This window comes from Zonotrichia leucophrys, unplaced genomic scaffold (assembly GCF_028769735.1).
Source record: "Zonotrichia leucophrys gambelii isolate GWCS_2022_RI unplaced genomic scaffold, RI_Zleu_2.0 Scaffold_34_1600103, whole genome shotgun sequence".
In the NCBI taxonomy this organism is placed as follows: Eukaryota; Metazoa; Chordata; class Aves; order Passeriformes; family Passerellidae; genus Zonotrichia; species Zonotrichia leucophrys.
The window spans coordinates 795,431-807,980 of NW_026992239.1; the positions used below are offsets into that span (position 1 = coordinate 795,431).

General features: G+C 66.5%; 3 protein-coding genes across 3 annotated transcripts in view; 1 reads left to right on the forward strand and 2 right to left on the reverse strand.

The window, feature by feature from the left end:
- KAT5 (lysine acetyltransferase 5) overlaps positions 1 to 4,011 on the forward strand; it is an 8,548-nt gene extending 4,537 nt beyond the window's left edge. The window contains exons 6-9 of the mRNA XM_064736963.1: positions 9 to 102; positions 1,175 to 1,334; positions 2,241 to 2,322; positions 3,381 to 4,011. Coding sequence (XP_064593033.1) covers positions 9 to 102; positions 1,175 to 1,334; positions 2,241 to 2,322; positions 3,381 to 3,515 — 471 coding nt within the window. The 3' untranslated portion in view covers positions 3,516 to 4,011. The remainder of the gene's footprint in view (positions 1 to 8; positions 103 to 1,174; positions 1,335 to 2,240; positions 2,323 to 3,380) is intronic.
- Positions 3,757 to 6,013, reverse strand: RNASEH2C (ribonuclease H2 subunit C). Its single transcript, XM_064737159.1, has 4 exons — positions 5,851 to 6,013; positions 5,183 to 5,304; positions 4,677 to 4,796; positions 3,757 to 4,234 (listed from the first exon to the last, which is right to left on the reverse strand). Exons 1-4 carry the CDS (start codon positions 5,990 to 5,992, stop codon positions 4,187 to 4,189), a joined length of 432 nt encoding a protein of 143 aa, XP_064593229.1. The 5' UTR covers positions 5,993 to 6,013; the 3' UTR covers positions 3,757 to 4,186.
- A 425-nt stretch (positions 6,014 to 6,438) lies between these two features.
- LOC135460230 (basic proline-rich protein-like) lies at positions 6,439 to 11,236 on the reverse strand. The gene is made up of 4 exons (XM_064736964.1): positions 11,052 to 11,236; positions 10,015 to 10,447; positions 9,021 to 9,059; positions 6,439 to 8,525 (listed from the first exon to the last, which is right to left on the reverse strand). Exons 1-4 carry the CDS (start codon positions 11,145 to 11,147, stop codon positions 6,439 to 6,441), a joined length of 2,655 nt encoding a protein of 884 aa, XP_064593034.1. The 5' UTR covers positions 11,148 to 11,236.
- Positions 11,237 to 12,550: the final 1,314 nt, after the last annotated feature.

The following is a 12,550-nucleotide window of genomic DNA, read 5'->3' on the forward strand; positions in this document are numbered from 1 at the left end:
TCCTGCAGGAGAAGGAGTCGACCGAGGATTACAACGTGGCGTGCATCCTGACCCTGCCCCCGTACCAGCGCCGCGGCTACGGCAAGCTGCTCATCGAGTTCAGTCAGTGCCCCCCGAATCCCACCCCAAATCCCACCCCCCAAACCCTGAGAACCCCCAAATCCCACCCCCCAAACCCTGAGAACCCCCAAATCCCACCCCCCCAAATCCCACCCCAAACCCTGGGAAACCCCAAATTCCACCCCTCAAATCCTGGGAATGCTGAAATCCCACCCCAAACTCACCAGAAATCCTGAGAAACCCCAAATTCCATCCCAAGCTCACCCCAAACCCCAGGAACTCCAAAACCCCACCCCAAATCCCACCTCAAACCCCTGCGGACCCCTAAATCCTAGCCCAAACCCCACCCCAAAGCCTGTAAACCTCCCAAATCTTCAGGTGTCCCTCACCTGTTCCCCCTGTCCCAGCCCTGTCCCTCTCCTGTCCCCTTTGTCTTCCCTGTCTCTCACCTGTCCTCTGTCTCTCACCTGTCCCCTCTGTCCCCTCCTGTCTCACCTGTCTCCTGTCTCTCACCTGTGCAGGTTACAAGCTGTCCAAGGTGGAGGGCAAGATGGGCACCCCCTGTCCCAGCCCTGTCCCTCACCCATCACTCCCTTGTCTTTCACCTGTCCCAGCCCTGTCCCTCACCTGTCTCCCCTGTCCCCTCTGTCTCACCTGTCCCCTGTTCCCTCCCCTGTCTCAGGTTACAAGCTGTCCAAGGTGGAGGACAAGACGGGCACCCCCTGTCCCTCCTCTGTCCCAGCCCTGTCCCTCACCTGTCTCCTCTGTCCCCTCTGTCTCACCTGTCCCCAGTCCCTCACCTGTCTCACCAGTATCTCACCTGTCCCCTGTCTCACCTGTGCAGGTTACGAGCTGTCCAAGGTGGAGGGCACGATGGGCACCCCCTGTCCCCCACCTTTCCCAGCTCTGTCCCCAGTCCCTCACCTGTCCCCAGTCCCTCCCCTGTCTCACTGGTATCTCACCTGTCCCCTGTCTCACCTGTGCAGGTTACGAGCTGTCCAAGGTGGAGGGCAAGACGGGCACCTCCTATCCCTCTCCTGTCCCACTCCTGTCCCTCTCCTGTCCCTCCCCTGTCTCACTGGTATCTCACCTGTCCCCTGTCTCACCTGTGCAGGTTACGAGCTGTCCAAGGTGGAGGGCAAGACGGGCACGCCCGAGAAGCCGCTCTCGGACCTGGGGCTGCTCTCGTACCGCAGTTATTGGTCCCAGACCATCCTCGAGATCCTCATGGGGCTCAAGGCCGAGGCGGGCGAGCGGCCCCAGATCACCATCAAGTGAGACACGCCCCCTTCCCGGGACACGCCCCCTTCCCGGGACACGCCCCCTTCCCGGGACACGCCCCCTTCCCACAGAGACACACCCCCTTTCCGAGGGCACACTCCCCTTATAAACCCACACTCAGAGGCTCCACCCCTCCCCAAAGCTCCACCCACCACAGAGCAATATCCAATAGAGGCAGTTCACCCAGGCCATGCCCCTTCATAAAGTCACACCCCTTTCCTTGAGGCTCCACCTCTTCACTAAGCTCCACCCACACAAGCAATACCAAATACGGGCAGCTCACCCAGGCCACGCCCCTTTCCTTAAGGCCCCACCCACCACAGAACAATATCCAATACAAGCAGTTCACCCAGGCCACGCCCCTTTCCTTCAGGCTCCACCCCTTCTCAAAGCTCCTCCCACACAATACCAAATATGAGCAGCTCACCCACACCGCGCCCCTTCATAAAGCCACGCCTCTTTCCTTGAGGCTCCACCCCTTCCCAAAGCTCCACCTACCACAGAGCAATACCAAATATGGGCAGCTAACCCAGGCCACGCCCACTTGCAGAAGACACGCCCCTTTTTGGCCACAAGGATCCACCCCTCCTCAAAGCCCCACCCACCACACAACCACGCCCACCACAAGGGGTGTGGCACCTTTTCCAGGCCACACCCCCTGAGACTCCACCCCACCTGTCAATCAATGCTGAGCATTGCAGAGCACCTCCTTGAGGCCACGCCCCCACGTTTTAACCACGCCCACACATTCGAGGCTCCACCCCCTCATTTACCCAACCTTGGGGGGTGGTTGGGGGTCTCAGGTGGGTCTGGGGGGGTTTGGGAGGATCAGGGGGGGTCAGGGAATTTTGGGGGGGTCAGGGGGTGGAGCCTCCCCTGATTGGCCCCTCCCCCCGCAGTGAGATCAGCGAGATCACGAGCATCAAGAAGGAGGACGTGATCTCCACGCTGCAGTACCTGAACCTCATCAACTACTACAAGGTGGGGCCCAAACACACCTGGGGGGGCCATGAAATACCTCCCTGTGTCCCCCTTTGGACACCTGGCTGACACACCTGTGCACACCTGTACAGGGTCAGTGCACCCTGACACACCTGTGCACACCTGTACAGGGTCATTACACTCGGCCACACGTCTCACATGTGCATACCTCTACACACCTGTCTCACCTGTCCAACGTGTGCACACCTGTGCACACCTGCACACACCTGTCTCACCTGTGCAGGGCCAGTACACCCTGACACACCTGTGCACACCTGCACACACCTGTCTCACCTGTGCAGTGTCAGTACACCCTGACACACCTGCACACACCTGTCTCACCTGCAGGGTCAGTACACCCTGACACACCTGCACACACCTGCACACACCTGTCTCACCTGTCCCACAAGGCCAGTACACCCTGACACACCCTAACACACCTGTCCCACACGGTCAGTACACCCTAACACACCTGCGCACACCTGTCTCACCTGTCCCACAGGGTCAGTACACCCTGACACACCTGCACACACCTGTCTCACCTGCAGGGTCAGTACATCCTGACACACCTGCACACACCTGTCTCACCTGTCCCACAGGGTCAGTACACCCTGACACACCTGCACACACCTGTGCACACCTGTCTCACCTGTGCAGGGTCAGTACACCCTGACACACCTGCACACACCTGTCCCACCTGTCCCACAGGGTCAGTACACCCTGACACACCTGTGCACACCTGTCTCACCTGTGCAGGGTCAGTACACCCTGACACACCTGCACACACCTGTCCCACAGGGTCAGTACACCCTGACACACCTGTGCACACCTGTCTCACCTGTCCCACACGGTCAGTACACCCTAACACACCTGCACACACCTGTGCACACCTGTCTCACCTGTCTCACCTGTCCCACAGGGCCAGTACATCCTGACGCTGTCCGAGGACATCGTCGAGGGCCACGAGCACACACACCTGCACACACCTATACACACACCTGTGCACACCTGCACACACCTGTGCACACCTGTGCACACCTGTCTCACCTGTCCCACAGGGCCAGTACATCCTGACGCTGTCCGAGGACATCGTCGAGGGCCACGAGCGCGCCATGCTCAAGCGTTTGCTGCGCATCGACGCCAAGTGCCTGCACTTCACCCCCAAGGACTGGAGCAAGCGCGGCAAATGGTGAGGCCACGCCCACCCGGGACACGCCCCGGTCCGCCACGCCCACCTGGGACACGCCCTGTCAGGCCACACCCAACAGGGAACTGCCCATGCAGGCCACACCCACCTGGGACACACCCCGTGAGGACACACCCAGGCTGTGCCCTGCCAGGCTTGGCCACGCCCCCTGGGCCACACCCTTCCAGGCCACGCCCCCTTTGTTACCTGCTGCCGCTCATTAAACAGCACCTGGCCCCGCCCACAGCTGGCGCTGCAAATCCTTTATTGACCATAAAAGGGGGCTGGGCTTAATCAGGACACGCCCACTGCAGGAGTGGTGGTGTGGGTGTGGCTTTGGAACGCTCCTCCCATTTGTGGGCATGGCATCGCTTGTGGGTGTGGCTTTTGGAGGCTCCACCCATTGCAGGAGTGGCATCATTTGTGGGCGGAGCCTCCTATGAACATATTTGTTATTTTAAATAAAGTAGGTGGGGCCTCCACAGGCTCCACCCACACTGGGAGAGGCTCCAGGCACTCTCATTAAATAAACCCCACCCACTGGGTGTGGTCAGTGATGTTAAGGAGGTGGGTGTGGCTTTAAGGCCTTGCCCATTCTGGGCGTGGCTGCAGTTGGTCCACTGGTGTCATGGGAGAGGCGTGGCTTGTTCAGGCACCACCCCATCTGGGCGTGGCCTCTCATGGCTCCGCCTCCTCATCGCTGTCCTCGGTCACAGGGGCGTGGAGCTGGGGGAGGGGCGGGGTCAGGGACCCCCAAATGGGAGCCCAGACCCCCAAAATGTGACCCCAAATTGTGACCCCAACCCCCAAAATGTGACCCCAGACCCCCCAAATGCGACCCCAAATGTGACCCAAGACCCCCCAGATGTGACCACACCCACCCAAAAGTGACCCCAGCTCCCCCAAATGCGACCCCAGACCCCCAGGTCTGACCCTGGACCCCCAAATGTAATCCGACTCCTCCAAATGTAAGCCCACCCACCTAAATGTGACTCTGACTCCCACAGTGTGACCCCGGACCCCCAAATGTGACTCCCACCCACCCATGTGACCCCAGACCCCCAAAATGTGACACAAAAACTCCCAAACCTGACCCCAGACCCCCAAAGGTGACCCCGGACCCCCCAAACGTGACCCCAAACTCCCCCAAACTTGCCCCCAGACTCACGCTCCGGGCCAGGGGTCCCCACTGCAGGGCCCGGGCCAGGCCCCGCCCCGGGGGGGGCACGGTGTCACCCCCCCAGTCCGTGATGGCCCCGAACGTCCCCGTCACCGTCACCGACCTGACCTGGGGGCAAAGGGCAAAGGGCAGCGGGGGCACGGGGGTGAGACCCCCCCCAAGAGGGGAAATTGGGGCTGAGACCCTCGGTAGGGGAAATTGAGGGGCTGAGACCCCTCAAAAGGGGAAATGGAGGGGGCTGAGACCCCCAGGACGGGGCTGAGATTCCCCTGGGAGGGGAAAATGGGGGCTGAGACCCCTGGCAAGGGAAATTGGGGGGCTGAGATGCCCCGGGAGGGACTGAGACCCCCAAGGAGGGGAAAAGAGTTGGGGGTCTCTGCCCAACGGGGGGGTCTCTGCCCTATGGAGGTATTTTGGGTGGGGGTCTGTGCCCCATAGAGGAATTTGGGGGGGGTCTCTGCCCCACGGAGGGATTTTGGGGGTCTCTGTCTCACCTGGGGGTCCCCCAGCGGGGTCTCTCCGGGCTCCCCCCCCCTCAGCACGGCCCCCGTGTATCCGGGGGGCAGCGGCAGCTCCCGACCCCCCAAACGGCGCCCCCGGAACGAGGCCCACAGATCTGGGGGGGAACGGGGAGTGAGGGACCCCCAAAATAACCGCAAAAACCCACCCGGGACCCCCAAAAACCTCCCTGGGACCCCAAAACCTGCTGGGGCCCCCCAAAAAGCCCCTCGGAACCCCCAAACCCGCCGCGGGCCCCCAAACCGCCCCCACCCCATCCCCAGAGCCCCTCCCGACCCCTCCAAACGCAATCCCAGCCCCTCAAATTTAGAAGCTCCCTCAGGAGCCCCCAAATTCAGGATCCCCCTCAGGATCCCCCCCAAATCTGATCCCCCTCCGGATCCCCCCAAATTCCGGAGCCCCCTCACGATCCCCCAAATCCGATCCCCCTCAGGATTCCCCCAAATTCCGGAGCCCCTCACGATCCCCCAAATCCGATCCCCTCATGATTCCCCCAAATTCCGGAGCCCCCTCACGATCCCCCAAATCTGATCCCCCTCACGATCCCCCCAAATTCCGGAGCCCCCTCACGATCCCCCAAATCCGATCCCCCTCAGGATCCCTCCAAGTTCAGGAGCCCCCTCAGGCCCCCCTCAGCCCTCACCGCCGTCGGGGCCGGTCCGGGCCTGCAGGAACGCGGCCACAGGCGCGGGCCCGTCGTGCTGGATGCGGCAGGGCAGGAGCTGAACCGGGAGCGGCTCCGGGGGAGCCCCGGGAGGGACCCGGACCCGAACCGGAGCCGCCATTTTATATTGGGGGGGAATTGGGGGAAGTGACGTCACAGCGCGCCGGAAGAGGCGGGAGGCGCCATTTTGGAGGGAACAAAGATGGCGGCGTCCATAGGGGAGGAAAGATGGCGGAAGTGGGATGTGCAAGGAATGATGGGAGATGTGGTTTGGGGTCAGGGGGGTTTTTAAACTCCCTCTTCGTGTACTGTGACCCCTCCCAGACCCCCAGGGATCCCCCCGCAGCCCTATGGGAGCCCCCAGCCCCACAGAGACCCCCAGAGACCCCCGGGACCCCTCCCATCCCTCCCCACTCCTCAAATACCCCCCAGACCCCCCGTCACAGAGCCAGACACGAATTTTGCACTTTCCAAGTTTTTTTTTAGGAAGGGGGAGGTTACAAAACAGGGGCTGGGGGCGCCATGTCCCGACACGCCACAGCCCCCCCTCAGCTATGTCGCGACATCTCAGGCCCCGCCCTCCCCCCTCAGCAGCCGCGCCAGCAGCAGGACCCCCCCCCAGCGCTGCCCCCGCACCCGCCCCTCCCCCCCCGGCCCCCCCCGCGCCAGGACCACGCCCTTGGGGGGGGCGGCGGCCGCCAGCGCCCATCCCCCACCCCCCTCCGCCCCCCCCCCTTCCGAGGGCACCAACAGGGGGGCGAGCGCGGGGGGAGGGGCGGCGGCGCCTCCCCCCAGCACCAGGAGGGTCTCGGGCCCCCCCCCCAGCGCCCCCCAAAGGGCCTCGAAGGCGCTGCGGGCCCGGGGGGGGTCCCAGGGCGGGGGGAACCCGAGGGGGCGGAGCCGGACCCCCAGAGGCAGCTCCAGCGGGGGGAGGGGCGCCAGGAACGAGACCCCGCCCCCTTCCTGGGGGTCTCCTGCCCCCCTCCCCGGGCTGAAAATGGCGGCGGCCTCGAGGGAGGGGGGCAAAGCTCGGGGGGGGCGCAGGGTCAGGGTCAGCTCGGCCCCGCCCCCACCCCCCCCGCGACCCCCCCCCAGCGCCGCCAGAGCCCCCTCGGCCCAGGCCCCGCCCCCTCCCAGCAGCACCTGCAGCGCCAGCACGGGGGGGGGCGGGGCGGCAATCTGAGGAGGGGTCTCGGGGTCCCCAATTTGGGGAGGGGTCCCGGAGCCCCCATTTCGGGTCGGGGTCCCCTCGCTTTGGGGCCCCCCCAGAGGCTCCAGGCGCAGGCGCAGTGGGAGGGGCACGGGCCGCCCCCCCCCCGCCAGCAGCGCCCCCCCCCAACCCTCGGGGTCCTCCTGGGGGGCTCCGGGGGGGGCCCCGAACGGGGGGAGGGGCCCGGGGAGGCAGCGCATGCGCAGTGGGGGAGGCGCGGGCAGCAGCGAGGGGGGGGCGCCCCCTCCCCCCCCGGAGCCCCCCCCGGAGCCGTTTTGGGGAGGGGGCGCGGGGGCGCAGCGCGGGGGGGGCCCCAAAACCGCGGCCAATTTGGGGGGGCCCAGCGCGGCCGCCAGCGCCCCCTGCAGGCGGCAGCGATCCCACAGGTCGGGGTCGCCCCCTCCCCAAATTGAGGGGGGGTCTCGGGGCGGGGGGGGGCACAGCGGGACCCCCCCGCGGGGCAGGAGGGGGGCGGCGGCGCTCAGGACCCCCTGAGCCCCCCCCCAGCCGCGCCCCCCGGCCGCCAGCGCCCTCCGCAGGTACCCGCGGAGCTGCGGCAGAATTTGGGGAGGGGTCGCGGGGGGGTCCCGCAGCACCCTGAGCACCGCGCGGAGCTGGGGGGAGCCGGGGGGGGGCGGGGGCGCCCGCAGCACCTGCGCCATCAGCGCCCCCCCCAGGGACCCCCCCAAAACCTTGGCCAGCTCCAGCAGGTGCGGGGGGGCCGCGGGGTGACCCCCCCCCAACAACCTCTGAGCCGCGACCCCCAAAGCCCCGCCCGGGACCCCCCCGAAACGGCGGCAATAGGAGAGAACGGCCCGGCAGAACAAATCGGGGGGACCCCCCCCCAAAAACTCCACCTGCGCCCAGAGCCACTCGCGGCCCCCCGGGAGGATGATTTGGGGGGGGGTCGGGGGGGGTCTCACAGCCCCCTCCCCCGGGATTATTTGGGGAGGGGTCGGGAGTCTCGCAGCCCCCTCTAGAATTTGGGGAGGGGTCGGGAGTCTCTCAGCCCCCCCCGGGGTAATTTGGGGGGGGTCGCAAAGCGCCGCGGCCGCCTCGAAACGGGGCAGGAAGAGCTCGGGGGGGTCCCCGGTGCCGCCGCCCCCCCCCGGGAACAGCGCGGCCGCCAAATGGGGGGGCAGCTCCGTGAGGGGCGGGGGGCGGGGCGGATTTTGGGGGTCCCCCCCCCGACGCCCCCCGCCCTGGAGGAGGCAGAGGAGGAAGAAGAGGCGCAGGGGGGGGGGCAGCGCGGGGTGCAGCGCCAGCGCCGCCAATCGCCGCGCCCCCCCCGCGCCGAGACCCCCCCCCAGCAGCGCCGCCTGCACCGGGGCCGGGTCCGCGCACGCCAAAACCGGGGGGGCTCCCGGGACCCCCCCCCCGGCGCCGGAACGAGGGAGATGAAGGAGCTGGGCCCGGGCGGGGGGGGCGAGGCCAAAGGCAGAGCCTGGGGGGGGGAAAAGGGGAGGGGGCGTTAGAAATGGGGGGGGGGGGGGGTGACTGAAATGGGGGGGAATCGTGGGGGGGTTTGGGATTTGGGGGTCCTGGGGGGGTCTGGGATTCGGGGAGGGGTCCCTGGGTCATAGGGGGGTGGGATTGGGGGGTATTGAAATGAAGGGGGGGCAAAGGGGGGGAATTCTGGGGGTCTGCAGGATTTGGGGGTCCTGGGGAGGTCTGAAATTGGGGGGGGGTCACTGGGATTTAGGGAGGTGGGATTTGGGGGGGATTAAAATGGGGGGGCCCAAAGGGAGGGAATCCTGGGGGTCTCCAAGATTTGGGGGTCCTGGGGGGTTGGGATTTGGGGAGGGGTCCCTGGGATTTGGAGGCCCCTGGAATTTGGAGGTCCCTGGGATTTGGGGTCCTGCGGAAGGGGTCTTGGACTGGGGGGTCCCCGGGATTTTGGGGGGGGGGTCTCTGGGATTTTTGGGGTCTCTGCACTCACCCGGATCCAGCCCCGCCTCTCCCCAGGGACCCGCTGGGTCTGGGGGGGGGGAAGGGATCAGGGGGTCGGGGGGGGGCTCCCAGTCCATACTGGGACCCACTGGGAGCCCCCAACCCTTACTGGGACCCTCCCAGTCCTTACTGGGACCCACTGGGAGCCCCCAACCCTTACTGGGACCCACTGGGAGCCCCCAACCCTTACTGGGACCCACTGGGACCCCTCCAGACCTTACTGGGACCCACTGGGACCCTCCCAGTCTTATGGGACCTTCCCAGTCCTTACTGGGACCCTCCCAACTCTTACTGGGACCCACTGGGACTCTCCAATCCTTACTGGGACCCCTCCCAGCCCTTACTGGGACTCACTGGGACCTTCCCAGTCCATACTGGGACTGACTGGGACCCTCGAGTCCATACTGGGACCGAACGAGACCTTCCCAGTCCTTACTGGGACACCCCAATCCTTACTGGGATGCCTTCAGACTTTACTGGGACTGACTGGTCCCCATCCCAGTCCTTACTGGGACACACTGGGACCTTCACAATCCTTACAGGGACCCCTTCAGACTTTACTGGGACCCACTGGGACCCTCCCAGCCCTTACTGGGACCCCCTAGGACCCTCCTAGTCCTTACTGGGATTGACCAGGCCCTTCCCAGTCCTTACTGCGACCCACTGGGATCCTCCAGTCCATACTGGGACCCCTTCAGACTTTACTGGGACACACTGGGATTCTCCCAACTCTTACTGGGACCGACCAGGATCCTCATAACCCTTACTGGGACCCACTGGGACCCTCACAGGATGCTCCCAACTCTTACTGGGACTCACTGGGACCCCTCAGTCCATACTGGGACCGACCGGGATCCCTTCAGACTTTACTGGGACCCACTGGGACCCTCCCAGTCCATACTGGGACCGACCGGGATCCCTTCAGACTTTACTGGGACCCACTGGGACGCTCCCAGTCCATACTGGGACCCCCTCCCACTCACCTGCCGCCCCCTCCGCCCTCAGCAGCAGCAGCGGCTGCGGCGCGGGGCAGCCCCGCCCGGGGGTCCCGGTGGTCCCGGTGCCGGTCCCGGTGGTCCCGGGGATCCCGGGGGTCCCGGTGGCGGCCGCGATCCGCCGCAGCTCCCGCTCGCACTCCGCCGCCGCCGCCGGGGCCGTCCCCGCCGTTCCCGGGCGCTGCAGCAGCGCCGCCAGCGCCGCCAGCCCCGCGCGGTCCCCGCGGGCCGCGAGCACCGAGAGCGCGGCCACGAGCAGGAGGCACCGGGGGGGACCCGGGGCGGGCTCCGAGAGCAGCGCCAGCAGAGCGGCACCGGGATCGGAGCCATCGGAACCGGGAGCGGCCGCGCCGGGGTCGGCCCCGGCCGGGCAGCGCTCAGGGAGCGGCGGGGAATCGAGCAGCAGCAGCAGCAGCTCCGTCTGCAAGTGGGGAGGGGGTCAGGGGGAGAGACCCCCGGAGGGACCTCCCAGCATGGGGGACCCTCCCTCAATACGGGGGACCCCGAATGGGCCCAGCAGAGACCGAAAATTCCCATCAAGTGCCGCTAAATTCTCCTCAAGGGACCCCAAATCACACCCAGGGATCCCAAATTCCACTCAAGAGACCTCAAATCACCCCCAGGGACCCCAAATCACACCCAAATACCCCAAAATCCCTTCAAGGGACCCCAAATCACACCCAGGCAGCCCAAATTCTCCTCAAGGGACCTCAAATTCCCCTTAAGGGGCCCCAAATTCCCCTTAAGGTACCCCAAATTACCCCCAGGGACCAAAAATTCCACTGAAGAGACGCCAAATTCCCCTCAAGGGACCACAAATCACACCCGAAGATCCCAAATTCTCCCTAAGGGACCTCAAATTTGCCTCAAGGCACCCAAAATCACCTCAAGGGACCCCAAATTCTTCTCAAGGGACCCCAAAATGCCCTCAAGGGAGCCCAAATCACACCCAAATATCCCAAATTTCCCCCAAATGACCCCAAACCCCCCCAGCCCCGGCCCCGCCCCTCTCTCCCGTCGCACACCTGATGACGTGCGGAGGGGCGGGGCCGGCGCAGGGCGGGGGGCGCGGGGGGCGCGAGCGCGGCCGCGAGCCGGGCCCAGGGACCCCCCCCCGCCATGGCCGCGGGGGCTGCCGGGAGCGCCGTGACGTCACAGCAACCCGCCCCCTCAATCCGTGACGTCACGCACACCCCGCGATGTCCGGGGAAGTGGCGGCGGACAGGTTGTGACGTCACAGCGCTCCCCTCCCCCCCCGCAGGTTTCCGTCCCTCCCCGGTGATGTCACAGGCGGGATTGGTGACGTCATATTTAATGTAGAGTGACGTGATAAGGGGCGGGGTTACTCACAGGCGGTTTGGGGGGCTCCTATGGACCCCCAGAGCCCCCCTGGGCCCTGCAGAACCCGCGTGTCCCCCCCCCCCCACGTCCCCACCGTGTCCCCCTCCATGTTCCCAATGTCCCCCCTAGTGTCACCCGCAATGTCCCCCCCGTGTCCCCTCCCTGTGTCCCCCCCCCCCGTTCCGGTCGGACCGGCCGCGCTCCCGGCCCCGCCCCCCTCCCCCCCGGGGGTACCGGGGACCCGCCCCGACCGCACCAACCGGACCGGACCGAGGGGGGGGCAGGTGACACCTCCGGGGACATCCTGACCCCCCCCCGGGGATGCCATCCCCGTGTCCCTCTGTCCCCATCCCTGTGTCCCTCCATGTCCCCGTGTCCCCAAAGTCCTCACGTCTCCATCTCCGCTGTCCCCGCTGTCCCCGGTGTCCAGGTCCCAATATCCCAATGTCCCCAAAAGCCCTCCCGTGTCCCCTGATGTCCCCGCTGTCCCCCGCCCCTCGTGGCTGTCCCCGATGTCCCAAAGTCCCCATGTCCCCATCCTCAATGTCCCTGATGTCCCGATGGCTGTCCGGGATGTCCCCGGTGCCCCCAATGTCCCAAAGTCCCCATGTCCCCATCCCCGGTGTCCCCCAGTGTCCCCTGATGTCCCCCGATGTCCCCGTGTCTCCAATGTTCCCGGTGCTGTCCCCGGGCCGGGCCGGGGGCTCCCGGTGCTGTGCCCCATGTCCCCAATGTCCCCCGCCCCCGGTGCTGTCCCCGATGCCCCCGGGGCTGTCCCCGATGTCCCCGGGGCTGTCCCCGATGTCCCCCGGTGTCCCCAACGCTGTCCCCGGGCCGGGGCGGGGGCTCCCCCGTTATTTCCCAAGCGGCGCCCGCCCGACCGGCTCCGGCTGCGGCGCGGCCCGGCCCGACCGGCGGAACCGGTCCGGGACAGCAGCGCGGGGCGGGACGGGGGACGCGCGGCGGGGCGGCACCGCCGGCACCGGCACCGCTCGGCACGGCACGGAACGGAACGGCACGGCTGGGACGGCACCGGCACCGCCCGGACCGGGACAGGACCGGGACAGCACTGCCGGGACCGGGACAGGACCACCGGGACTGGGACAGCACTGTTGGGATCGGGACAACACCGGGGCGGGACCGAGACAGCACAACCGGGACTGGGACAGCACAGCCGGGACCG